The sequence below is a fragment of the Alexandromys fortis genome, unplaced genomic scaffold (assembly GCF_014885135.2).
Source record: "Alexandromys fortis isolate MF-2015 unplaced genomic scaffold, M_Fortis_MF-2015_v1.1 scaffold_152, whole genome shotgun sequence".
In the NCBI taxonomy this organism is placed as follows: domain Eukaryota; kingdom Metazoa; phylum Chordata; class Mammalia; order Rodentia; family Cricetidae; genus Alexandromys; species Alexandromys fortis.
Window position 1 is genome coordinate 687,224 of NW_026068045.1, and position 27,755 is coordinate 714,978.

The window sequence follows — 27,755 nt, forward strand, 5'->3', positions numbered from 1 at the left end:
TGACCTGGTTATTGTTTTCTTCTAGAAACTAAACATGACTTAGGGAGATGTGATTGACAAGGAGTGGACCGCAGTGGCTATTCTTAGTTGTCAACTTGACTAGATCTGAAGTTAACTAAAACCCGATCAGCTGGGCACATCTATGAGGAAATTTTCTTAACCATTGAAGTGGGATACCTACTTTTAATCTGGATCTTTTGAGGTGGGAAGACCCACCTTTAACCTGGGTCACATCTTCCGGTGGCAGCCAATATAAAGGACATGGAAGAAGGAAGCTTGCTCCATGTGTCTGCTTTACATTGGACCACAGACTATAGGACATTCTAAATAAATCCATCTCTCTCTCTCCCTCTCCCTCTCTCTCTTTCTCTCTGTCTATCTATCTTTCACCTATCTTGGTAGATATCTGTGTAGATACCTGTCTATCATCTATGTATGTAATTATCTACATGATCTACACAGATATCTACATAGACAGATATCTATGTAGATAGATGATAGATAGATAGATAGATAGATAGATAGATAGATAGATAGATGATAGATATGATGGAGGTGGGTCTTGTATCTTATCTGTTGCTTTCATTGGTTCACTAATAAAGAAAACTGCTTGGCCCTAATAGGACAGAAAATTAGGTAGGCGGAGTAGACAGAACAGAATTCTGGGAGAAAGAAGCCGAGTCAGGAGCCTCCATGATTCTCCCACTCCAGACAGACACAGGTTAAGATCTTCCCTGGTAAGCCACCTCGTGGGCTACACAGATTATTAGAAATGGGTTAGAGGCTGGAACTAATGGGCCAAGCAGTGTTTAAAAGAATACAGTTTCCATGTAATTATTTCTGGGCATAAGCTAGCCATGTGGGAGCCAGGGCGGCCAGGTGCCAGGAATGTAGCCCACCGCTCCTCCACTGCAACATAGATAGATAGATGATAGATAGATAGATAGATAGATAGATGATAGATAGATAGATAGATAGATAGATAGATAGATAGATAGATTCATTTTATAAGCTCGGTTCCTCTAAAAACCCTAATATACCAGTATACCCAGCACTTGGGAAACTGAGGTAGTGATGGCTCAGAGACTGAGCCCAGACTGAGATATTTAGTGAAAACATTATCTCAAAACAAAACAAAACAAAAACCAAAATAGGTACCTGTAGATATGGCCCAGTTGGTAAAAAGTGCCTTGCAATCCTAAGGACCTGAGTTCAACCCTATTGTGTGACAGTCAGTCATTTCCTGAGAAGACATAAACAAATATCTACTCACTCTGGAAAGGGACCGACAACAGACTACAATGCAGATACTACCAAAGTCCAACTTGGTGAGCCAGTGAGTTTTATTAGGGTTGCTTACAGGAATATGGGTAGGGACTTTCTCATAGGAGCAGAAATGACTTAAAGACAGCTACATCTCAAGAAGCCTGTCTCAGCATGGGTGACAGCTCACAAAAGCTAGAAACCTGGAGCAGCTTGAAGGATGTGGTGGTCTTTCCAGGGAGGTGGCTCAGTGGGTCTGAGCCTCCTCCAGGCTGCTCGGTTGGACTCTCTTGATAAATCTACAAAGATAAGTCTACAAAATACGAAGATTGAAGTTTGGCTTGTCTGAGAATGACCCTAAGCAGTCCTTATTGCTTATACATACTTGGAGGGGGGGGGGGGCTAGTGAATCTGGTCAGTTTTGGGACTTTCTGAAGCTATTTTGAGTTGTCTACTTCCTGTCTTAAGAAGCTTCTCTGTAGGATAGAATGTTTTACCTTCCCTTTGAACATCCCGCCTTAAAACAACTTTTTCCAACTCCCATTTCATATCTTATGCTTTAAAGAGTTTTCCTCCAAGATGGAAGGCTTTAACTTGAGAGGAGACTGCTATACAACAAACCCCTAGGACTCACATAAGAAGACTGAGTTTTGGTGGTGTGAACTTGTAACCACAATGCTGCGAAGGATGAAGGTGGGATGTTCACTCACCAACTGTGCTTGGCCTACTCAGCAAGCCAAGGCTGTTGAGAGGCTCTTGTCTTCAACCAGCGGGTGAAGTTGTTGGCAGTTGGGGAAGAAGGCTACCCACAGTTGCCCTGTGGTCCCCAAGCGCACACCTGTGCAAGAGCACACTAGCTGTTAAGATTCAGAAGGTAAGCACTCAGAAATTTCAAAAAGTTTCTAAAACAAACAAGATTCACAGTACCCCTCCTCAAGATTATAGAAGCCCAACTGGCCACTATCCTCACCCATGCTGGGGGAGTGGTGGTATTTTTTGTGGTGCAATGCCTTTAACAGTCCTAAAAGTAACCCCAATAAATCTACTGGCTCATAGAATAGGCTTCAGTAAAATTGTTGGTGCTCTATCTGATGTGAACGGATGTGTTTATATCTCCCCAGGAAGTCACATAATATCTTACATGTACGCACACGCGCACACACACCCACACCCCTTCACACACACACCTATAGCAAAGTTCATTCATCAACCTGTACAGGAAAAAAACAATAGGAAAATCTGATTTTATTAGGTCCTAAATAGATGCTTCACAGTTTCTTTCCCTTTTGCTAACACGGGTGGCAAGCTGGGAACTTGGACGGCTCAGGTAGGGCAAGACCAGGCAGGCAGAAGGAAAAGTAATATGTGGAAACACACCAGTGACTGCACAGCTTCCCCAGGCAAAAAGACAATTCCTCCTCAGTCCCAACGTTCCTTTTTACTTCAGTCTTTGGACCTTCTGATTACCGAGTCACTTGAAGAGATTTAGAAACCGTGATTTTACGAAAGGGGTGTGTGTCATTAAAATAACATTGCCCTGAAAAGGCTTTTGCATTGAATGAAAAAGCAGCGCCATAGAGGATATCCAAGCTAATCCGAGGGAAGCCGAGAAGGCAGAGCCAGTGGGCGTTCAGAGGGGCGAGGGCACAGCAAGAGGGCCCCTGGGAACTTGTAAGAGGACGCGACGAACGAGGGAAAATGAGCCGAGGAGGACGGGGCAGCAGCGGGAGCGCCGACAGAGGCGCCGCCCGCCGGCGGGCACTGCGGAAACAAAGGTCGAACCTCGGGGACAGCAGCACCGGGAAGAGCTAGGCCGCAGCGCGCGGGTCGGGGGCGCGCGGGGCCGCGAGAGGTTGGGCGGTGCCAAGGAGGGGCCAGCGGCCAGCCCGGGCGAGCGGAGTCCGCGGCGGGGGCGGGGCGGGGCGGGGCGGGGCGGCCGCAGGCCGGGCTTGAGCGAGCGCGCGCGGGGGCGGGGCCGGAAGCGCAGCGGCCGCGACGCGGACGCCGGGAGCGGCCGAGCGGGGAGGCTGTGGCGGGCGGGCTGGCGGGCGCGGAGGCCGAGGCCGCGGCCCGGGCTCCCCGTGCCGCTGTGGAGGGCGCCCTGGGTCTGGCCGAACCGCAGCGATAGTGGGAACGGGTCGCCGGGCACGATCGGCCGGCGAGGGGAAGCGGGACCGCCGCTCCAGGGCGCTGCGGCGAGAGAGACTTTCGGAGCCTGGACGTGCAGGAGCACACAGCGCTGACTGAGGAAATTGTCTCAGAAAAAGGCCGACCTGAGGCTGGGGCTGAGCACGGGACTGGGCTAGGTGGAGGAACCTGAAGTTCGGAAGGGAAAAGAGCGTTTAAGATTTCCTGGGGTTGGGGCCAATGCTACCGTTTTGAAGGTAAAAAGCATTGCGCTTCAGGTGTTTTGTGGTTTTTTTTTTTTTTTTTTTAATTTGTGTGTGTCTGCACAATTGGCTTATTTCAGATTTCAAAACCTTTAATGTTAAAAAAGAATCGGTGTTTTGTTTTGATTTTTAAGAAACCCACCCATTTTGCTCCCCAGAACTCCACTGGACTTTGTACATTCTGCTGTATGGTTTTATTTATTTTAACTGTACAAATTATCTGGAAGATTTCTTTTTCCTCGAGTGCCATTTCGGATTTGTTCAGCCTTTTTTTGTTTGTTTGTTTGTCTTGTTTTGTTTTCCTTCCTTGGCATTTTAAACATTTGAAAACGAGAGATTTTTCAGCCTTTGGGCTTAAGGTTCGCTTGTCAACAGAAGGACAGTTGGGGAAACTGGATTGAAAGGGTGGTTTATCGGTCTGCAGTTAAGACTGATATTTTGAAGTCGCGTTCTTTCTGTGGTTCATTTTTTAGCCCATAGTGCTAACCTTAAAGAGATTTGTGGTTGACGTGTTGGTTTCTAAGAAGATCATAGTTTTTCCTCTTTCATTTCTTTCTTTTCTTTTTTTTTCTTCCATTTTCTTCTTTCTTTTTCAAGACACGGGGAGGGGAGGGTGGAGGGTCAGGAAAGGAGAAGACCATGTTAAGTGGTGGAAGTGGAATGGCTCTGCAGTTACCAGGGTCCTGACAGCTGGAAGAAGGATTCAGTCTGCGACTTGGGAGGCCTTCCTCTCACCTTCCTTAAAAATTGCAAGGGATTCAGGCCTGTTCAAGACGCCCAAAGAAGCTCCAGGATTCCGGAACTGTGGAGACACGGAGAAACCATGAGCATACGAATGCCCCATAGTATAGACAGGTAAGTTTGAAAATAATTTGGGATTTTTTTCCCGACACTTATTAAAAAGAGTGGGAAGGAGGTGTTGTTGTGTTTGACTGCTGAGCTGTGGGATAGGTAAGGTAGGAGCTGTGGTCTCTGGCTACTGTTAGTGTACATATGTTTATAGCCCTTGTGTGTGTGTCCATGTCTAAAGCCTTCCACCTAGTTCTGTGCCGTCTATAACCAACAAAGAGTGACGCTAGAGGAGACAAATGCTTTTGCCTTACACCAGGTATAAGACTGACTCTTGTCCCCCCCAACTTGCCAGCCTAGGGATTCCAAGCTTGGACGAAGCCTGGTCATGGGGACCCACAGTTGAATGGGGACTAGCTTTAAATATTTGGGGAGTGGAGGTGGGGTAACTGGCAGGGTTGTGGGACTCCATCAGACTGACTGTTATGGAATGGTAGGATGTGGTGGTAGGGTGTTTCCCACTTAAAATGAGGAAGATGCTCTTGGTCTGAAATGTTGGGACAGTAATATTCTACATCCATATAATCAGAATTTTCACCAGTGATTGCTAGAGCTCTAAAACGTTTAGGCCACGCTAGAATTTCATCCTCTTCAAGTTTAGAGTTTACATTGAGAGCTACCAACAGGCTGATGATTGAGGTTTAATGTTCCAAGCTGCTCTTAATAAGCTTGACTCTGCAAAACAGGCCTTCCCTCTGCTTGAAGCCGGAAGGAGTTGTTTTAGCTCTTAGGCCCTTGAAATCAGCTAGAGGCACATGATGCCCCTTCCCCCATGAGCTTGCTCTGCCTTCCCTGTTACTGGTAACAGTGTAGCTGTTCTGTCCTTCAAGGGGATGGGACAACTTTGGTAGGTGGCTGCCTTGTACTTTCTTCCCCTTCTCCTCTTCAAGTCTTCTGCCTTAAAAGTCCTCCAAGAGATTGTGTTTTGTGTCAAATGAAAAAACGGTATTCTCGAGGTAGGGAAGAAAATCTGTAAGTCAGCAGTTGCTGTCTCTGTGTCAGTTAACCTTTGGGTATAAATGCTAATAGTAATTTCCTTTTGACTATGGAATGCGGCCTAAAATGCATAATAATCTCCCCAAACACTACCGTTATGTTGTCTCAGGGTCCCAGTTAGATCTATTTAGCAGTCCTTCTGTAGAGAAACTGCCTTGCAGTGGGGAAGAGGAGGCAGCCACAAAGGCAGTGTGGCTGGTTGGCCTGTCCCTCCCTTTCCACTGTGGAAAGGGTAGCTGAAGTTGTCAGAGTTTGAGGCGAAGGGTGGTTGCATGGCTGCCCTTCTCATCTTTTTGCAGTTGGGGGATTAGTACTCCCAAATTAAGATTTGCGTGTCAAACGATTTCTATTAATTCAGGGATGTGAGCAGATGGAAACCAGGTTTTGAGGGGTGAAGGGCAGTCAGGGCTTTGGGGTTAATGTGAGATATTCCTTTAGGAGCTTGCACCACTCCACAGATACAGGTCCCAGGGTCCTAAGTGCTTCAGTAGATACAGTGCTTCACAGATAAGTGCTTTCATTAGAACATTTCTTCATTGAATCTCATAATGTTTCTCTGAGGTAGACAAATCAGAAGTTATTCACATTTTGTAGATGAGGAGACTGGATTCCTGGTTTGTCCACGGCCATTTAGTATTGTCTGAGCAGTGTCAGGATCTAGTCCCAAATCTCAGTTTTCTGATTCTGAATCCCAGATGCTTTTCATTGCCTCATCCTGTCTACAGAGGTTTGGAGACTCATCATCTAGAATGAGTAAGGCACCATTTTGCTCTGTTCTTCTCTCTCTCTCTCTCTCTCTCTCTCTCTCTCTCTCTCTCTCTCTCTCTCTCGTATTTGGGTTAGGTGCTTGTCAACTTTTCCCCTGTATTTTGTACCTATAATCTCTGGGGTTAAAACACTGTGTTCTTCCATGGGAAGAACTTACTTTGCAGGCAAGGCCTTACTTGCCTTTACCCTGCCTGCTTCTCTGCCCCAGTAACAGGGTCAGTCCTGGAACTGAGATTCCCTCCTGGCTTCCTCTAGCTGACTTCTCTGATCTAGCTGCCTTAGCTATAGAGTTACATTGTTGAACTTATGGACGTCCTAGGCTCTATACCTTATAAATGTAAATAATTCACTATCTTTTCTTTATGTTACCCAAGCTAGCTTCCCAACTTGCTATGTATCTGGGATTCACAATCTTGCTTCCACCTCCCAAGTGATAATTTAGTCTTATGCTATGCTGGAGGGATGGATTAACAAGGAGCCATTGCAAATTATTGTTTGCAGTATTCTCGTCTATTCTATGAATTTATTATGTGAGATGGTATGTGTTTTAGATAATTATTCATTTTTTATTGAAAGCAGGCAATCTAATTGGGAAATAGACATGGTTGCATATGCTCATAACCATAACCACAGTACTTGGGAAGCTGACGCAGGAAGGATTACAAGATTGAAGCCACTGGAGCTACATAGTGAATTTGAGGCCAGCCTGCCTCAAAAGCACAACAATCCCAAAGGCCACATAGACTTGCCACTAGTCTGAGCTCTGAAAGCAGAGGCTATGTTGGTTTCCCTGCTTTTGTCCTGTCCACTAAGTTCAGTGCCTGGTGTGTAGTTGCTGCTCCATAAATACACAACAAATGCGTGTTCGGATAAGTGAACATGCCAGTAAGTGTGAGTTCAGCTGCGTGTCGTTTCCATGACTTCATCACATAGTTAACCTAGGGTAAATTAGAGAACATTTCCTTGGTAATATGTATTTTCTAGAGGTAAAGGGACAGGACCCTCTACTTAGAGACAGTGTGGCTTCCCACTTGGCAGCTTTTTCACCAGTTTTCTCCTGTTGGTCCACAGAAGGCATGACATGTTCTTAGTTGATTTCTCTCTTAGTGATCATCAAGGGCAGGGAAAATTGGGGCTGCCCTGTCCTTTGCAGCTTTTGTTCATGGCATCTTTTTGACCCCTTATCTGAATTTCAATATTTCTGAAGGTGTGTTTGTATCGCAAGTAGAGAGCATGTCTGATTCCTCGGGGTAAATGTTTTTTTTGGGGGGGCTGGGTAGGTTAGGAGTTTGCTTCCACAGAACAGCTTTTCTCTGCACAAAGAAGACGAAAAACCAGAAAAGTATAGTTATGCCAGGAATTCTTGGTCTTCTCCATTTCCTCCTGGTTAAAGCAGAAGTGCCATGCTAATGTCATCGCAAGGTCACACGGCTATGATTGGTGCCATTTGAAAATTTCTTATTGTATCTTCCTCACAGGGCTGTTGAAAGACAAATGAGATAAGATATTCCAAATTGCCTTTTAAATTGTGAAACTATAGTTGATAGGGGAAGGGGGAGGGAAATGGGAGGTGGCGGCGGGGAGGAGGCAGAAATCTATAATAAATAAATAAATAAATAAATAAAATTGTGAAGCTATATAAACTAGATGGTAAACTCGTTTAGTTTTATTCACTACTTCATGAATTAAATAATCCAAAACAAATTAAAACGGGTGTGGTGGAGCACACCTTTCGTCCCAGCACTTGGGAGGGCGAGGTAAGTCGATCTCTTTGAGTTCAAAGCAAATGTGGTCTACAGATGGAGCCTGAGGCCAGCCAGGGCTACACATTGAGACCCTGTCTCAAAACAGTAATAACAATAATCTTAAAACTTAAGGAGTGTCAGAAAGTTTTATTATTTGAGAAGTTTAAGAAGAACGAAATCAAGTTTTTTGTTGCAGAAATGTACAAGGTAGGAGAATAGAAAGTAATACTGGGTAGGAGTATGGCTTAGTTGGTAGTATGCTTGCTACAATGCAGGAAGAACTGGGTCCAGTACTGCATGCCTATAACCTCAGTACTCTACAAGTGGAGGCAGGAGGATCAAAAATCCAAGGTTGTTCTTGGCTTCATAGGGAATTTGAGGCCAGCCTGAGTTACATACAGACTCTGTCTCAAAAAGAAAAATACAATACTGATAGGCGGGTGTAGTGGCCCACTTTCTAATCTCAGCACTTGGGAAATTGAAACAGGAAGATTATGAATTCAAGGTCAGCCTGAACTACGTATAAATTTAAGGTCAGCCCACTGAAGCCTTGTCTCAAAAGACTGAAAAGAAAGTTTTCCAGTAGTCACAGGAGTGTGCTTGTGTTCACATGTATGTATGTGTGTATGTGTACATGTACTTGGTTGTATGCACACGTGTGTGGAGTCAGAGGTTGAAATTAGGTATCTTCCCCAGTCACATTCCATCTTATTTGTTAAGACAAGTTCTCTCACTGAACCTGAAGCTTGTTAATTTAATAAGGTGAGGCTGGCTGACCAGTGAGCTCCAGGAATCCAAGCTCAGGTCCTCATGCCTATAAGGCTAACACTTCTGCTGTTTCCCCAGCTCCTCCCTAGGCATTCTGATGAATGCAGGAGACTTCTGTTCCCAATTAGACGCCACTTTGTGTGATACAGTTAGTGTAGCTTTTGTTTTTTAACTATTTTTTTGCGTTCTAGGTGAGTGCTCTACCACTAAGTTTCACTAGCAACCCCAAGGAATATTTATTGGTGATCCCAGGCCATTGTAGAAGAATCAAAAGAAATGCATACCCTTAACTGTTAGTGTCAGGGACCTCTTCACCTGAGACTCTTGTCTTTGTCAAACTCTGGAACCAAAATCCCCAGATAGTTAATTTAGTTTGTATACTTAGTACTTAAAAGACTGCCTCCCAGCACAGCAATAGTGATCTAGAGCAACAAAGAGATAAGTGCCCTGAGTTGCCACGTCTTTTCCACAACATACTCTTGCTTCCATCTAGAGTATGAGATGGGAGCTGACAGTGGATTTGCAGATGAAACATTTGGTAAATAATCAGCATTATGAGCCAGCAGCAGGCTAAGCTTCGTTTTGATACTCAAAAATGTTCTAATAGAGCAAGCTGATACTTTTTTCCTGGTCAAAGTACTGTGCAGCAGAGAAACTGCCCTCCAGTTCAGGAGCATAAACAAAAAGTTAACTATGATTGCATCCATCAGAAACCAGAAACGAATCCTGCCCTAAGTGAACACATAGATAAGGGTTCTAGACACCTACAGCCTCTCTGAGACAGGGTGGGAACTGGAGTCTGAGTCTGTTTCACGTTATCATAGTGGCATTACTATTAAGCATATATTTTATGAGGGGTGGTGGTGCACATCTTTAATCCCAGCATTCAGAAAGCAGAGGCAGGTGGATCTCTAGTTCAAGGCCAGCCTTGTCTACATAAAAAGGGACAGGGGAATTGAATTAAAAATTTAAGTTAGAAATTAAAATAAATATCCACTGAATAAAAAAGGGAAAAAAATGGAAGATACACAGCACCCAGGGATAAGTTTCTAAGCCATATGATAAATCTTCTAATTGAATCTTAAAAATAATATACTAGTTAAAATATATACATACATACATACATACATACATATATACATATGTTGTTTTTCTAGACAGGGCTTCTCTATGTAGCCCTGGCTGTCCTGGAACTCACTTTGTAGACCAGGAACTCAGAGATCCACCTGCCTCTGCCTCCAGAGTGCTAAGATTAAAGGCAAGTGACATTGCTGCCTGGCTGATCACGTCCCCTTTTTAAAATTTATTTATTTTTATCTTATGTTTGTGTGTTTTTTTCTGCATGTATATCTGTACCATGTGTGTGTGATGCCCTTGGAGGCCAGAAGAGGGCCTTGAGTCCTCTGGAACTAGAGTGACAGGTGGTTGTGAGCCATCATGTGGATGCTGGGAATGAGAATGGAACTCTGATCCTCTGCTGATACTTCTAACCATTGAGCCATCTCTCCAGCCCCTTCCTTTCTTTTCTTAATCACTGTGTTGGGGGAAACCCAAACTTAGACCTGTAAATGCCTTTCATGGCCACTCACTCACCCCATTGATCAAACAGGATGAAAGAAGTTGCTGATTCTAGTTTCAAGAAATTAAAGATAATGGATTTTGTCTTTTAAATTAATCACAATGGATTTTGTAGGGAAAATGCCAGCTTCTTGAGTTAATAGAATGGATGCTGGAGTTAGCTTTGTTCCTAACTACGTGGAAAAGTCCTTATCTGCTCTGGATCTTTATTTTCTTAACCTGAAAAATGAGTCCATTGGGCTAGTCGGCCTCAAAGATTTGATCCTTGAAGTTGCTATGTTCTTAGAGCCTCTGGAAGTGATGCCATGTGTTCAGTGAGCCAAGACTTTTTTGTTTAAGAATCATTATCTTGTCTCCCTGAAAAGTCATGAAAGAAAGGGGGGGGGGACAGAATGCCGATGAAAAGGGAAAGGAACTGTGGTCCCTGATAGAATTCGAGACAGTAGGTTTAGAAGACGCCCAGGTTAGTTGGATTTGAAGGGAGAAAATCACAAGAGTGAAAAGAATGATACTGATAAAGATGACAGGGACTGGATGGACTGGAAAGCTCACAACCATCCATAATTTCAATTCCAAGAGATCTAACTTTTTTTTTTTTTTTTTTTTTTTCGTTTTTCGAGACAGGGTTTCTCTGTGGTTTTGGAGCCTGTCCTGGAACTAGCTCTTGTAGACCAGGCTGGCCTCGAACTCACAGAGATCCGCCTGCCTCTACCTCCCGAGTGCTGGGATTAAAGGCATGCGCCACCACCGCCCAGCTGAGATCTAACTTCTGAGGGCACTAGGCATGTACATGGTGCACAAACATGCTTTCAAGTAAAATACTTATATACATAAAATAAATTAATCTAAAAAAAAAACTTCGATGGACAAGAGACGAATAGTTAAATTTTTTAGGTGGAAAGGAGAAGGCATTTTGGGCAAACGGAACATGAATAAAGCTTCTGGAATGGGTGTGGACTGAAAATGGTATGCTTGAGGGTCTCTGGAGCAGAGAAAAATTAAATTGATAATGTGTACAAGGTGGTGAGTAGTTCAGACTTTATGGAGGAGTCTGTTGAGTTTTATTATAGAGTGACTTTTAAACAGTATTTAAAGTTGGTTTGATGGTAAGGTGCTTGCCATCAAGATGAACAACCTGAGCTCAATTCCTGAAAGTTGTTTTCTGGCCCCCACATGTGTGCTATGGCAATCATGAGTGCACATACACAATTAATTGTAATACAAGTCTTTAAAAAGTGATGGGTAAAGAGCAAATCCTGATGTTGATATTTAAATTAGAAGAGTTTAAATTTGGGAGACTAACTAGAAGTTTTTAATGCAATCTTTTCAAAAAGTGAGTTTCTTCTGTGTCCCAATGGGTGGTGACAGTGAAAATACAGAGGCTGGGTGCAGATGACCTTTTGGAAGCAGAATCAGTGAGGTATGTTAGGGCTGAATCTAATGTGGTTCCTGACTGTGAGACTAGATGACTAGGAAAGGGACAGTGCTATTGATAGAATAGGAGCTTCATTAAAAGTCGCTTGTCTCCCACTGGTACCCAGCAGCTCACTGAGCTCAGAGTATTGAACGAATTTATCTTGCTAAGGTTCTTGGGTTAGGCCATTTCTAATAAAAAGTTTTTTAGTCCTTCATTGCGGTTTCTTAGAGAGATGGGAAAAGGACAATTGGTTCTAGAGTAAACTATTAGAAAATTGGTCATTCTTTGAGAAGATTAGTATATATTTAAGGTCCTGATTAATCATTTATATTGTTTCTAAATATTAGACCATATTCAAGGGATTTAGAAGTGATACTAGTAGATGGATACAGAAAATAGAGGACTTTAAGGTTGAAGGTTGTTGTGTGAGCCCCACTCAGCCACTAACTAGCTATGATTAGGATTGTTTTTATAAAAGAATTTTGTGAATTCTATAGTGTGGTGTTAAGTGTTGTCAAAGAAATTGGTTGCCAAGGACCCACACTGCCCTAAATTAAACCTTTCTTGTCACTGGAGATCCATGCTTGGGCTGCCCATCCTATTCTGTTGAGTCTCAACTGAGAATTGACAGGCATGGTTCGGGGAGCATAGTGAACAAAACCAGGTAGCTTAGCTGGAGTGGTAGTACACACCCTTAAGTCCAGCACTCAGTAGGCAGAAGTAGGCGGGTCTTTGCGATTAGATGCCAGACTTGTCTGTACAGTGAGTTCCGTGTCTCAAGAAAGGAAGGAAGATAAATTGCTTAAGTGTTTCAATCCAGGGCAAATTCTATCCTGCTTGAAACCTGCATTTTTCTTTTCTAGGCTTATCTATCTAGTTTAGAATTCATGGCTTCCTTCTTCAGTTCAGCCTACAGCTTGCTAATTGTAGTTGTATTGCCATTCCCTACCGTTAGGTAGACCAACCTATTTGAGCCCACTGAATTCATTTTAACCCCTTTATATCAAATGTCTGTCTCCTCCAACCCCATTAGACTTCTATTTTTTATGATTAATACCCCAAGCTGTACCATACATTTGTGTTACTCCTTCTTCACATATGCATAGCAGTTTGATTCTATTATTCTTTATTTGTGCAAAAGAATTGATATAAAAGGTCATTTTAAATAAACTTTTAAAAACTTGCAAGTAAATAAAAGCATTACACACCAAAATTAACAAGATTCAATATCTACAACTTAATGAACCTATATATAGTTAGAATTAGCATTCAAAACAGAACCTATGACACCTCACATTAAATTTTTGCACCTATCCACCATCAAAACAGAACAAAACAAAACCAACAACAGAATTAGAACTAGAAAAACACTTAGCTGTGTGTCATCTTTCACAACTTGTGTTTATTATTTGCATTCCTCATCCCCTTATAGTCAGCTTTTCTTGTTCTCTTTTCTTCATGTTAAACTGTACTCACAGGTATATTTGATTACATATATATTATTTTCTAGACTCCACATATAAGAAAGAAAATGTGATTTTTTTTATTTTTGAGATTATGTGGCCTTATTTAATAGAATACATTGTAAGTCCATTCATTTTCTTACAATTTTTTAACTTCATTTTTCCTCAGAGCTGAGTAGTATTCCATTTTATGTATATACACCAAATTTTCATTATCCATTTATCTGTTGATGAACAGCTAGATTGATTCTAATTCTTTGCTATAGTGAATAAAGCAGCAGTAAAATAAAATCGGAATTTACATAAAAGTTCATGCATAGCACCTAGCACATAGAAGACTTGGATTAAAAAAAAAAAATTTGGTGCTGTCCTTTCCTTCACGTTTTTTGTTATTGCATCTTGTCCTACCATCAAGGTTCAAGAACAGTGTGTCTTTTTTGCTTTTCTGGGTGACCTTTAGTTCCCAGTTCTTGTTCTCTTAGGTGTTCTTTGTACATAACAAATACTGTTTCTAAACTTGAACTGTAGCTCACTTTTGACATTGTTAATTTCCTAAGAAAATCCTCTAAACACTGCTGTCAGAGGGGCTGGACAGATGATTCAGCAGTTAAGAGCACTGACTTTCCTTCCAGAAGACCTAGCTTCAATTCTCAGCACCCAACAACTGCCTGAAACTACAATCCCAGAGGATCCAAAGGCCTCTTCTGGCCTCTATTGGCACCAGTCATGTAGGCATACATGCAGGCAAAACACCATATGCCACCAGGAACTGAGATCAAGAATTCTTGTTCATGGCCCAGCGTACACCTTCAATTCCAGCACATAGGGAAGCAGAGGTAGGCAGATCTCTGTGAGTTCCAGGACAGCCAGAGCTACACAAAGAAACCCTGTGTCAGAAAACGAGGGAGGGAGGGAGAAGGAAAGGGAGAGAATTCTTGTTCATATTAGATTTTAATATATCTTGGGTACTTGGTAGTTATTGTAGGAACAGACCAGTCTTGTTGGAGTTGTTCCCTTCGGCTTATCAGAGCTTTAGGGGATTCATTGGCAGCTTAGTTTCTAGGCTGTTGTTCCCCACAGAGGTCTGAAGGCAGGCTCTACCTTGCTGCTGTCTGTGCTGCCCAACCAAGGCTGGCTTCATTCATTCCGTAGAGCAGGGCACTTAGGAACTTCTTTCCAAGAGACTGCGACTGCGGCTGCAGAGAAAGGCCACTGTTGTTCTGGGAGGTGGTGACTGGAGAGAGTGTAGTGAAGAGCTGTGTGAAAGGGACCTTGTTTTAGGCAGGAACTGCAGACCTTCTTCAGAGCCCCAGGGACAAAGGAGAACACCACTTCGGTTCCGTGTCTTCACAGGAACAGGGCTTCAATATTAGGAGCATTCATTCATGTCGTCCCTCAGATAAGGTAGTATAACAAACCTTATCTTCACATGCCGTGGTGCCACACTCATGGATTTGACATGAATAAGATGCATACTGAACTGCCAAGAATTGGATGGTTTTGTGGAGAGGAGACAGATGTGAGGTGGGTACATAAACTTACTCCTCGAAGGACACCTTTAGGTTTATAGACTTCCTGGAGGAAGAGACTTCCAGACTGAGACACAAAGTGGTAGCCAGGAAAGAGAGAGGAAAAGAAAATCCAAGCAAAGAACATCTTCCCCTGGAAGAGTAATCTGAGCTCACTAGTGGATACTGTGGCCTTGGTGAGTGTGGCTGGGTAGTGGTGAGGCAGGAGCCACTTTATTATGGGTTAAAGTGAGAAGAGAGGGTGAGTAAATGGTGACAGACAACCAAACCAATTCTTTTGCAATAATTCTGACAATAAGACTTGGTCTGTTTTTTTCAAGATAGGACTCTGTTCCCAGACCAGAGGCTGTTAATCTTCAGTGTACATCAGAATCAGAGCCTGTTTAAAATATACTGTTGGGCCCAAGTTCCCTAATTCTGGCTCAGCGAGTCCAGGGTGCAGTTCCAGTCTCATGAGAATTTGCATTTTTGACAGCTCAGGTGATAGTGATATCTGTGTTCCATGCTTTAAGAGTGTCACAGTGCCTAGTGATATCCGTGTGCTCTTAATCAGCCTTCATTTTGTGGGTGTGTAAGTGTGGTTTTCATGAAGCAGGGTCTTACTGTGTTAGCAGCCTCCTGTGACATAAAACTCATTTTGTAGCTTAGCCTGGCCTCAAACTCATAGTGATTTTCCAGTGCCAGGCTCCAGAGTGTGGCCACCACTGCAGTTAGCTCTTTCATTCTCACGGCAGTTCCTTTTTATGATTATAGATTGTCTGTTTCAAGATTTATACAGCCACGGCTCTGCTCTCTGCTGTGAATTTCTTCAGTGGATGTGAACACTGTGTTGTAGGTGGAGGCTACTTGTTCGTTGTCTGGCTACCCAGACCTGAGATAATAACACAGAAACTATATTAATTAAAACACTGCTTGGTCTATTAGCTTAGGCATATTCCTGGCTAACTCTTATATCTTAAATTAACCCATCTCTGCTAATCTCTGCATCACCACGAGGTTGTGGCCTATGGGCAAGGTTCTAACAGGGTCCCATGGGCGTCTTTCTCCTTCAGCAGCTACATGACTTCTCTCTGACTCTGCCTACTCTCTCCTCCTCTATCTGCTTGCAATTCCTGCCTTGTCTATTCTGCACTGCAATAGGCCCAAAGCAGCTTCTTTATTAAGCAGTGGCATTCACAGCATAGAGGGGAAGCCCACATCACTGTCTCCTTACATCTACCACACAGTTAGAATCCTGTAAGTACTGGTTAAATGGGTTAAACTGAACCACATACATCACCTTCATCTGTGAAACCTTCCTCAGGCCTTTTCCTAGGATTGTTTATAATTCCAAATTCTGCTTTAGCCCTGGAGAGGTAGCAAAAAAAATAATTCTTTTTTTTTTTCATCTTATTAATACAGTATTTATTTGTCTTCTCTCTGTCAAACCCTGAGCCACTCACTTTCCCCAGACTTCCTGGGGAGGTAGAGGAAAAGGAACATACAGGGCAGACGGGACACAAAAGAACTACGGGAGGTGAAGTGGAGACAGCTGGGTCACATGGCGAAGAGGATGAGAAAGGCCACCATTAGGCAAAAGAGCCCCATGGCCTCTGAGAGGGCAAAGCCCAGAATGGCGTAGGAGAAGAGCTGTTGCTTCAGAGAAGGGTTCCTGGCATAACCAATGATGAGGCTCCCAAAAACAGTTCCAATCCCAGCCCCAGAGCCAGCCACCCCAACAGTAGCAGCCCCAGCCCCAATGAACTTGGCGGCTGTGTCGATGTTCCTGGAAATGACACTGGTTTGGAAGCTGCGGCTAGGGACGAGTGAGGTCAAAGGACGAGGGACTGCCAAGCTGCTGAGGGCCTCATCTCTCCGTGTCTGTGGGTTCAGCTCCACTACAGACGTGGACGGCTCAGCAGCTGAGAGGTGCTCCTGACCAAGGAACAGGTGGAGATGAACCTGGAACAGGCATACATTTTCAGGGGTGAGGGGCCAAGGCAAGAGAGCTGCTCCCAGGGTAGAGAAGACAGAGAGAGAAAAAAATAATTCTTAGAGAAATATCAAGGCAGACTGCCTAAATCAAGTATATGTAATTCGAATTTGGGATTAAGTCAGAGAATTAATTCCCTGAAGTGATTCCCCAAACTGATCTCAGGTTCTGGATCATTCAATAAGAAGGACCTTTGGAATATCATTGATTTCTCTTAAAATGTTGGCACAAGTTTTCAGAGTGTTGAGCTTCCTTCCCCCTGAGCATGCTTCCTGTTCTGTTCTCTCCTTGTAGCAGCCTACACCACAGCCAGGCTTCTCTGCTCAAGGCTTTGAGCCTGTTCTAGGGCCATGGGCCCTTCTCTCGAAATGGCCCACAGACTACACAATCAGGTTGCCAGAGCACTTGACGTTTAGTGTCTCCTTGTGTCATGGGCAAACTCCCTCATGGTGGGTTGTTTCTCATTGTTTCTAGGTTTCCCAGACCAGTGGCTCTGAGTTAAAGATATAGGTCAGGACCAGGACAATGGGAGATACACAGGCCTGGCAGTTCCTGGGTCAGGGGTTTTTCTAACACTCCAGACCTTAAGGTCATTTAATTAAGAAATTGGAAGTCAGAAATTCTAGTCTGTGTGCGATGCCTGCCCCTGCAGCCTAGTCTTAGGCTAATAGCTGCTCCTCTGCTTTCCTGGATACACTCTTAAACTAGACCTGAACTTAGGCCTGACACATTGATTAAGGAATAAGCAAGACATGGTGTATATAGTAAGTGTTATTAGGTAGTGTTCTAGGCTCTGAGGACACACTAGACATTCTGTGGAAGCAAGAGCTTCAACAAGCAACTGAAGAATTACTAGTTGTAATGCAAAGACCTGGATTCATACCCTATTAGGGGAAAGGCAGGAGAAAAGGTGTGACAGGACTAAAGGAAATGAGAGACAAAATTTGAATTTTTTTTTTTGTAGGGTAGGACAATAATCATGAGGGAGAAAAGAATTCAAAAGAAGATGGAGGCTTTAAAGCCGAACACGGGTGTAATACTCTCAGACCCCTCTGTTTCCCTGTCAGTGTGCTGCTGGCAAACCATGGGCACTGCAGATTCTAAGCCCCATTTTATTTTATGTTTTACCCTTATTTTTCTTGTGTGTGGAAAGAGGAGGAGCATGTGCCATGGAACAAGACTGGAGGTCAGAGGACCACTGGTGGCGGTCCATTCTCTCCTTCTACCCTTTGGGTCATGGGGGTCAGACTCATGTCATCAGGCTTATTAGCAAGGACCTTCCCCTTCTGAGCCATCTCACCACCCATCAGTCCTGCCTTATAGATAAACAGGCTTAGGGAGCCTTAATGACTTGCCTAAGGTCCATGAGCTAAAAAGTGATGGAGTTGGGGATTTTTTCCCCTTTTAATTCAGTGTTTAGCAAGCCCTGGGAGGACTAGTATTGTGTGTTTTCCTACACTCTTGGCAAGGCTTAGATGACAAATAATTGCAAATCTTGTGAGGGAGCCAGACCTCAATGTTGTTGATCAGTGGTGAAGATGACCTCTAGGAATCAAGTCTCCTGAGTTGCTCCATATCTTCCAGCTAAAATTCCATTGCCTTACAAGCTGAGGTTTGTATTTGCCATCCAGAAAGAAGGTGACTTTGTCTTTGTTTTTTGGTTGTTTAATGATGGGGAATGAGTAGTACCCTGGGCCTGGGAATTTCAATGAGGTTGAAGAAAATAAAATCTCAGAATTGGCTTGGTACTCTACCACCAAGCAGGGTGACATCTTTAAGCTGCTTCAGGCTTATCTTCATGTGTAGTACATTTTAATAACTAAGACTGTGCAGTAAGTAAATGACTGGTAAAATATGACTGTAGGTAGAGTTTTCCCATCCTGGGAGCTGCTTCCAGTTACTACACAGAGGCTTATATCAATTATAATTGCTTGATCAATAGCTCAGACTTATTACTAACTAGCTCCTACACTTTAAGTTAACCCATATTCCTTATTTACCCTCTGCCATGTGGCAGTACCTTTATTAACATGGCACATTCATCTCCTGTTCCCTCTTGATCTGCTGGCTACTCCTCAGACCCCACCCTTCCTCACCCCAACATGCTCAGTTTTGCTTTCCCTCTTAACTTCATTCTGTTCAACTGTTGGCCAGTCAGCTTGTTTACTAAACCAATCATAGTGACATATCTTTGTAGTACAAATTCTAATTGGTCTTAATAAATAAAACCCAGAGTGAGATATTAGGGGTGAATGCTGAAGGATCAGAGAAGCAGTGCAGCCAGTCACTAGACTTTTACTTCAACAGACGTTCAGACCGAAGGGGTAATTCTGTCCTCAGACTGCGTCCTCAGACTTTATCCTCTGACTGCAGGGGTAATTCTCAGACTGCAGGGGCAATCCTCAGATTGTGACCATCTCCACCAAACCAATGAGCTCCGGTCTCCTCCTGCCTTATATTCCTCTTTCTGCCCAGCCATAATACTCCTGTCTCTTACCTCCTTAGTGCTGGGATTAAAGGTGTGGGATCTGAAGTGCTGGAATCACCTTTGTGTGAGCTCTGTTTCTCTCTTAGACCTTAGACAGATTCAGTCTTGTGTAGTCCAGGGTGGCCTTGAACTAACAGATCCCTCTGCCTTTGTACACACAGTGTACAGAAGAATATTTCACAGGATACATATATTCACACAGTGTACAGAAGGATATCCACAAACATGGATGCATTTTAAAATATTATTTACTTAGTCTCTGGAAGTTTTGTAAGTGTATACAATGTATCTTGGTCTTATCCACCTCTAGCACCCCTTCCCATTTCCTCTGGACACCTCTTCCAACTTGTTCCCCTCCCAAATTTTTTATTTTTATTTTTTATAACTCACTGTGTCCAATTAATACTTAGGTAGAATGTTGACTGGTCTTGGGCAGGCTCTGTGCAGGTAATTATCAATGAAGTAAGTTTATGAGTGCAATGGCTAGGTTACTTTCCCCATATTTGGGCTCTTACATTCTTTGTGCCACATCTACAGTATTTCCTCAGCTTTGTGGTGGGGAGGATGGTACAGAAGTCCTGTTGGGGAGCTTACAACAGCTAGCTATTCTCAGCACCTTGGCTAGTCATGAGTCTCGGTATCAATTGTTGCTGGCTGCTAAAAGAAGTTTCTCTGACCAAGGCTGAAAGCAGCACCAGCTATAAACATAAATATTTAGAAGGCAGTTTGACAACATGTCAATTTGTGAAAACAACAATGGTGGGTTCTCTCCCAGGGTCTATTACTTCCCAAGCTGTGGACTTTTGACTAGATGTATGTACCAGACATGAATTCCCTCCTGTGGAGTAAGCCTCAGACCCATTCACAAGCAGTTGGTTATCTCCCTTAACCTTCCTGTCACTATTGCACTAGTGGGTACATCTTGCTTGGCAAATTGGTGTTGTAGCACTTCTAGGTTAATAACCACCACAACAGCCTGACTAGCCCCTTCCCACACTATGAAAGTCAGTCAGCAGGGAGGATGTTTCAGATCAACTCCAGCTTGATTTCTCTGTCTTCAGCTGTAGGGTCTTACTACTTAGCTCTAATGGTCAACCAACAGTGACAGTAGACCATGTTGCTTGCAAGGGTAGCCTCTCACACTTACAGGAAGGCATCCCATAACTGACACTGAGATTTTCAGTCAATAACCCATGTCTTCTAGGAAAAACATGCAGCATGTTCATATTCCTTTAAAATTTTGTACTGTGGTGATATTACCTGAAGATCAGAGTGCAGAGCTAGCCACACTAGTTAGCCATAGAGGCCAGGCTGTGGTGGCACACACAGTTTATCCCCAGCACTCGGGGAGACAGAGGCAGGTGGATCTCTGTGACCTCAAGGCCACCCTGGGCTACACGCGATTGATCCAGTCTAAAAGAAACACAGCCAGGCAGTGGTAGCTCGCACCTCTAATCCCAGTACTTGGAGGTCACATGCCTTTAATCCAAGCACTAGGGAGGTGGAGACCGGAAGGGAGAGAGGAAAATAAGGCAGGAGAAAACAGGAGCTCAAGATTCCATCTGAGGTTTCAAGAGACAGCAGTCAGTCTGAGGATGTGTATAGACAGGCTACCCATTCGGTCTGAGGATTTCGTAGAGGTAAGACCTAGCGGTGGCTCCTCTGCTTCTCTGGCCTTTCAGCTTTCACCCCCTAGTACCTGACTCCGAATTTTTATAATTAAGACCAATTAGAATTCATGCTACATTGTACTTTTTAATTAGTTTACAGAGTAGTAGATTTCTGTGAGATTTTTTGTTTTGTTTTGTTTTGGTTTGGTTTTTCGAGACAGGGTTTCTCTGTGGCTTTGGAGCCTGTCCTGGAACTAGCTCTGTAGACCAGGCTGGTCTCGAACTCACAGAGATCCGCCTGCCTCTGCCTCCCGAGTGCTGGGATTAAAGGCGTGCGCCACCATCGCCCGGCTTTCTGTGAGATTTTTAGACAGCTTTAGTTTTGATTAACCAGCCACCCCTCCTTTCCCTCCTTTCTCCTCACTCCAACTCTCTTGTAAACCTTTAATTTCCACTATTTCCCCCTCCTAGTTTTATATCATGTGTGCTTCTGTCTCCTCACTCCTTAAGGCTTCCCCATTAACACCCCTAGGCCCTTTCTAGCTTCTTGACCTCTACTGACACTCCAAATTAAACATATGAATCTAAACATTTGAAGCTAGGACCCACATGAGAAAACATGTGGCAGCTGTCTTGCTAGGTCTGGGTTACCTAAGTATAATTAATGTTTTCTAGTTCTATCCATTTTCCTGGAAAAAATCATAATTTTTTTCTTTACAGCTGAATAAAATTCTACTGCATATATATAGTGCCTTTTCATTACCCGGCATCAGCTGGTGGACCTCTAGTCTGACTCCATTCTCTGGCTGTTGTAATTAGAGCAGTCTGTGCATGGGTGTGGAGTCCTTTGGACGTACATTCAGGAATGATAGAGCTGGATTGTTGGTAGTTGTATTTTTAGCTCTTTGGAGATATCTCCACACTGACTTCCATAGTGGTTATACCAGTTTACACTCCCACCGCCCGTGGTTTCCTTTTCTTCACATCCTTGAACAGCATTTGTTACCATTTGTTTCTTGATGCAAACCATTCCGACTGGATTTAAGAGGAAATCTCAAAGTACTTTAAAATTGTATTTCCCTGATGGTTAACGATGTTGGACACTTTTAGAAAAATGTTTATTAGCCATTTGAATGTCTTTGAGAACTTTCTTTTTTTAATTTTTTTGAAGATTTATATGTATACAGTGTCTGTCTGCATGTATGTTTAGAGGCCAGAAGAAGGCACCAAATCTCATTATAGATGGTTGTGAGCCACAAAGTGGTTGCTGGGAATTGAACTCCGGACCTCTGAAAGAACAGTCAGTGTTCTTAACCTCTGAGCCATCTCTCCAGCCACACTGAGAACTTTCTGTTCAACTCCATGACTTTTTTTTTCTTTTCTTTTTTTTTGGGGGCGGGGATTGGGCTGTTGTTTTCTTGATGTTTAATTTTTTGAACTTTTTCATGTATTCTAGATACTAATCCTCTCAACAGTTTTTTAGTTACTGACTTTTTTGAGCTATAATTCACACACCATAAAATTTGACAGTAGTTTTTAGTATATTCCAAATTGTTCAGCCATCACCAATGTCCAATTCCAGAACATTTTCACTATACACAGTTGTAGAATATTATTTTAAAGTCTGTGACTTTTGTTCATGTTGCATTTATTTAACTCTATGAAGCTGTGATTCTTTGCCTGTCTAAAACACCTGATGGTCTAATAAAGAACTGAATGGCCAGTAGTGATGTAGGAGCAAGGATAGGCAGGGCTGGCAGACAGAGAATATGTGTGTGTGTGTGTCTGTGAGAGAGAGAGAGAGAGAGACAGAGAGACAGAGAGACAGAGACAGAGAGACAGAGAGACAGAGAGACAAGGGGAGGAAGACAAGAGGCCAGCCACCCAGTCTATAGACACGGAGTAAGAAGGAAAGAAAAGGTATACAGGAAGAGAGAAAGATAAAAGCCCCCAGGCCAAAGAGAAATGGAATAATTTAAGAAAAGCTGGCAAGAAACAAACCAAGCTAAGGCTAGACGTTCATAACTAAGAATAAGCCTCCGTGTGTGATTTATTTTGGAGCTGGATGGGTAAGCCCCACAAAAAGCCAAAAGAGCAAAACGTCACACAAAAACGCACACCCTAAATCTTGGGCTTGCTAGATTCCAGTTACACTTGTTGCTTCTAGTTACCCTTGCTCCCTAATCTAAAAACCACTAATCTACTTTCTGTCACTATGGATTTGCCCACTTTGGATATTTCTTTCTTTTTTTTTATTGATATTTATTGAGCTCTACATTTTTCTCTGTTACCCTCCTTGGCTCTCTCCTCCTCCCTTCAATCCTCCCCCAAGGTCCACGTGCTCCCAGTTTACTCAGGAGATCTTATCTTTTTCTACTTTCTACTTCCCTTGTAGATTAGATCTATGTAAGTCTCTCTTAGTCTCTGCATTGTTGTCTAAGTTCTCTGGGACTGTGGTTTGTAGGCTGGCTTCTTTGCTTTATGTTTAAAAACCACCTGTGAGTGAGTATATGTGATAATTGTCTTTCTGAGTCTGGGTTACCTCACTCAACATAATGTTTTCTAGCTCCATCCATTTTCCTGCAAAATTCAAGCTGTCGTTATTTTTTTCTGCTGTGTAGTACTCCATTGTGTAAATGTACCACATTTTCTTTATCCATTCTTTTGTTGAGGAGCATTTCAGTTGTTTGCTTATGGCATACACCGCCGCACCCAGCTTCAGCTGAGGTTGTGGTTAATCTGTGGGGTTGGGTTCTTACTTCTGGGTTTGTGATCACCATCTTGTTTCAGTACTGTCTATTAGGAGCATGAATTTGTGTCAAATAGATCTGTATTTCTGTATCTGTGTTATTTAAATGAGAATAATAGTATTCTTTCATTGGGGTCTTCTGAAAATTAACTGACACAGTACTTAGTTTTTAAGAACCCCATGGCTGTCAGTTTTTATTATACCATCCTTTCCTCATCTGATAGTTTGCAGCTGAGATCTGCTCCCTGGATGACTTTTCCTGGTGGTAGAACTTTGAATGGGCCACTGTTGTTCACCCTATCATTGCTCCTTAACAAACTGCCATAACAGGAACTTTAAGTGGTATTACTCATTTATTTTGCTTTTTTTTTTTTTGAGGGCTGAACTGAGTAGTTGCTCTCAGCTGGAGTCTCTGGTACAGTTATAGTGTTGGAATAGAGCAGGGTTCAAATGCTACTCTGGCACCTGTGTTGACAGGGCTTAAACAGCCAGGAACTTGAAACAACTAGAGCTCTCTAGACATCTCTCCTTCTCCATCCCCACACCTTTCTGATTGGTGCTAGACTTCGTTCATTGTGACTTCAGGCTTCTTGAGCAAGCATCCCAAAACATTTGCAGAGGAAACAACCTAGCCTCAGGAATCTGCTAGTTGAAGGAATTACAAAGGCTTCCAGAGGAAATGGAATGTAAGCTATTAGGTAGCTATTAGGTAGCTAGGAAGTTAGGTAGGAAGGGCGGGGAGAGAAGGAGGAAACAAAGGAAAGAAAAAAAAGAGTAGTTCTTTGGCAGTTGGGAATATGTATGTGAAGTATTTTGGTCATTTCCCCCCTCCTAATTCCCCTAAACCCTTCTGTTATGGGATAGCTTTTCCAAACAAGTCCCCTCCTATTTTCATGTCTTTTGTTGTTTTGGTTTATTGTGACTTTTGGATTTAATTAAGGTTGCTTTGCATGAGTTTTGGCAAGGGGGCAGATGCACTGGAGCATGGGCAATACCAGTGGCTACACTGCTGAAGAAAATGACTTGTTTCCCTAGCACCTGCTCAAGGAGGATTAAGCTTCCTGATCCTGTCCTCCATCCATAATGGAATGGTGGTCCTAATCTCGTTATGTGGTGGCAAGCTTCAGCTACTGTGAATTCAGAAGTGTTTTTACAGTGCTTCTTCACAGCATCCCGCTCTGACATTCTTTCCTTCCCTTCTTCCCCATGTTCCTTGGAGGGGTCATATAGGTAATATAGCTTCTTGGTAAGGAGTGGCGAGGCTCTAGACAGACAATTCACTCTTTCATCATTAATTTTTATTCTGTCCCTCCTATCCTTTAATTACTAGTTCAAAGTTAAGACACTCACTAATGAAGTCTTAGTGGATTACGGCTCGATTTGGGTTTTTTTCTTTCTAATAAATCTCTCCCACATAGATCCCTGTTGATTCTTTTTTTTTAATTAATTTATTTATTATGTATAGTGTTCTGTCTGCATGTAAGCTTGCACACCAGAAGAGGGCACCAGATCTCATTACAGATGGTTGTGAGCCACCATGTGGTTGCTGGGAATTGAACTCAGGACCGCTAGAAAAGCAGGCAATGCTCTTAGCCTCTGAATCATGTCTCCAGCTCCGCTACCCGCCCCCATTGATTTTTATGTTTGATTATTTTTTTGCCTCTTATCTGTAAATACTTTCATAATATCTGCAACTGGACCCTATGTTATTTTTCTTCCTTCCTTTCTTCTTTCCTTCCTTCTTTTTTTTTTTTTTTTTTTTTTTTTTTTTTTTTTTTTTTTTTGGTTTATCGAGACAGAGTTTCTCTGTGTAACTCTGACTGTCCTGTCCTGGAACTCACTCTGTAGACCAGGCTGGCATCAAACTCAGAGATCTGCCTGTTTCTATCTCCCTGAGTGCAGGATTAATTAAAGGTGTGCCACCATCGCCTGGATTATTTTTTCTTTTTTTAAAATTTGTCATTTTTATTTTATATGTATGGTGTTTTGCCTGCATTTATTTTTCTAGTGCCAGCAGAGGCCAGAAGAGGGAACTGGCAGTTGTTACAGGCAGTTGTTAGCAGCCATATGGGTGCTTTGAATCAAACCCCAGGTGTTCTGCAACAATTAGTTCTCTTAACCACTGAACCACCTCCCCAGCCCCAGGCTCTGTGTTCTTTAAGCAGTAACAGCTGCCTGAAATTTTTAGTCAGGTTTTTCCAGTAACTTTAATGTTAACTACTTTGTTCCTGGTTAAAAGTTATCTTAGATTTTCAGACAGATCCCTTACACTGATGCAGTTGATCCTGCACATTGGGGAAGTCTGTATATCGCACTCCTGTTCTCCCAAATGGATCCTCCCATTAAGACATGTGAAAGAGCCAGTGAGGGAGATCCATTTGCCTAGTTCTTACTGACAGTTTTGAACTAGGTTTCACTGTGTAGCACAAGCTATCCTGAAACTCACTATGTAGCCCAGGCTGACTTCAACTTTTAGCAGTCCTCTCTACTCAGACCTGAGTATCAGTTTTGTACTTGTGATTATAGGCATGAGCCACCACAGCCAACTGTTCTCACTAAGTTGGGGTGTATAGGCATTAAAGCTTGAAACTATATACAGTGAGCTTAGTGCTCAGACTGAGTGTCTGAGAGCAAGTTGTCTGGTTTCCCTTCCAGTTTGGTGATCTTACCCAGAACTCCAAAGAACACCTGAAGGACTGATCTGGGCAGTCTCTCTTCTACCTTCCACTCTTTCTTCCTCAGTTCTAACATCCACTTTTCTGTAATCGCCCGAGACCAGTCTCTTGTTTCCTCCCATAGTCTTATTTTGCTGCTCTGATATTTATAACAAAGATTGTGTGGCTTGGAGCCATCGCTGTCTTGGGTTGAGTGGAGTACCAAGTACAAAACTGGTATCTGTAGACTGGCATTCCTACCAGTGTGGTTTCTTCATTAAGGGTCTGGTTCATTTAGTTTCCTGTCCTGGTGACTGGTCACTTGGTATGTATATTAGGGGGTGGGCACTTGATACTTTTTATTAGGGTGCTATTGCCAGAACCAGGATGTAACCCAGGCAAAGAGTAAGACCCACTTAATACTCATTGCAGTACCATTTACTATGTGGCACTTTTATTGTTCACAGCAATCTCCATCTCCTACTGTACTTTATTCTCACCGTCTACTTGTGAGGGAGAGCTTAGGGATAGAGAGGTAAGGATTGCTTTCCAAGTGACTTTAGTTTTCTCCTCTCCTTGACTACCAGGATACTGTTTTTGACAGCTCTTTTTAGAGTTGCCTTCCTTTTGATAAAGCCTGCCCTCTCTTGAATGGAGTGCCTCCCCTCCATCCTAGTGATTAACTGGGGAGCTACTTATCTGTGTGGTCACCCAGTCTGTCCCCCAGCTCTTGGGGAGCCTTTTCCTATGCAAGCTTTAAGATTAGAAAGCTATTAACTAGGGCAGGAGGATTATCAACTCTAAGGCTAGAACTCTTGTCAGAAAGATGCAGAGAAGGGATGCTGAGGACACGAGTCCTCCTGGATGGAGTCTATGGTCCTTTTCCCTATACCATCTTTCTATACCATCTTATGCAACAACTGTCATCATCTCCCTGGCCCTGTATTGTGTGTTCCTTGCTCTTTTACATGTCTTGAAGAAGGAAATGTAGGTAAGTCATCGCAGCATTTGACTAACCCAAAGGCTGATTGGGAAGCAGAAAGCCTTAGAACCAAGAAGCAATGCAGTACTTTCCAAGAAGGCAGGTTAAAGGCCCTGGCTCTCATCAGGAATGCTCACAGTGGGGTTTGGTAAAGATAAAGAGCCTCCTCTCCTTTCCTGTTTTACTTTGAAGTCATATTTGGCAGCTAATGGCTTCAAATAGAAATGTTTATTGATCCCAAGCTGATGTGCTGGGTTTACCTTGAGGTTGTATTTAATTTTGGTAAGTACATGCTTAAGCCACAGTATGTGGTCAAAAATTATGAGAAGAATAGTCATATCGGATGCCAAGGGAGTGACATTTGACACATCTTTTCAATTACTGAATTAATAATTTCTATTTAGCTGGGCAGTGGTGGCGCACGCCTTTAATCCCAGCACTCGGGAGACAGAGGCAGGCGGATCTCTGTGAGTTCCGAGACCAGCCTGGTCTACAAGAGCTAGTTCCAGGACAGGCACCAAAGCCACAGAGAAA

General features: G+C 43.1%; 1 protein-coding gene and 1 pseudogene across 14 annotated transcripts in view; one reads left to right on the forward strand and one right to left on the reverse strand.

The window, feature by feature from the left end:
- The first annotated feature begins 3,255 nt into the window (after nt 1-3,255).
- Nucleotides 3,256-27,755, forward strand: part of Arhgef11 (Rho guanine nucleotide exchange factor 11) — a 131,682-nt gene continuing 107,182 nt past the window's right edge. For 6 of the 14 annotated variants that reach the window (XM_050118776.1, XM_050118779.1, XM_050118784.1 and 3 more), the window contains exon 1: nt 3,256-4,508. In XM_050118776.1, the coding sequence (XP_049974733.1) occupies nt 4,477-4,508 (32 nt within the window). In that variant the 5' untranslated portion in view covers nt 3,256-4,476. The remainder of the gene's footprint in view (nt 4,509-27,755) is intronic. The other 8 variants (XM_050118775.1, XM_050118780.1, XM_050118778.1 and 5 more) reach the window with 3 other exon arrangements.
- On the reverse strand, nt 16,278-16,739 carry LOC126486527 (ATP synthase F(0) complex subunit C2, mitochondrial-like; annotated as a pseudogene).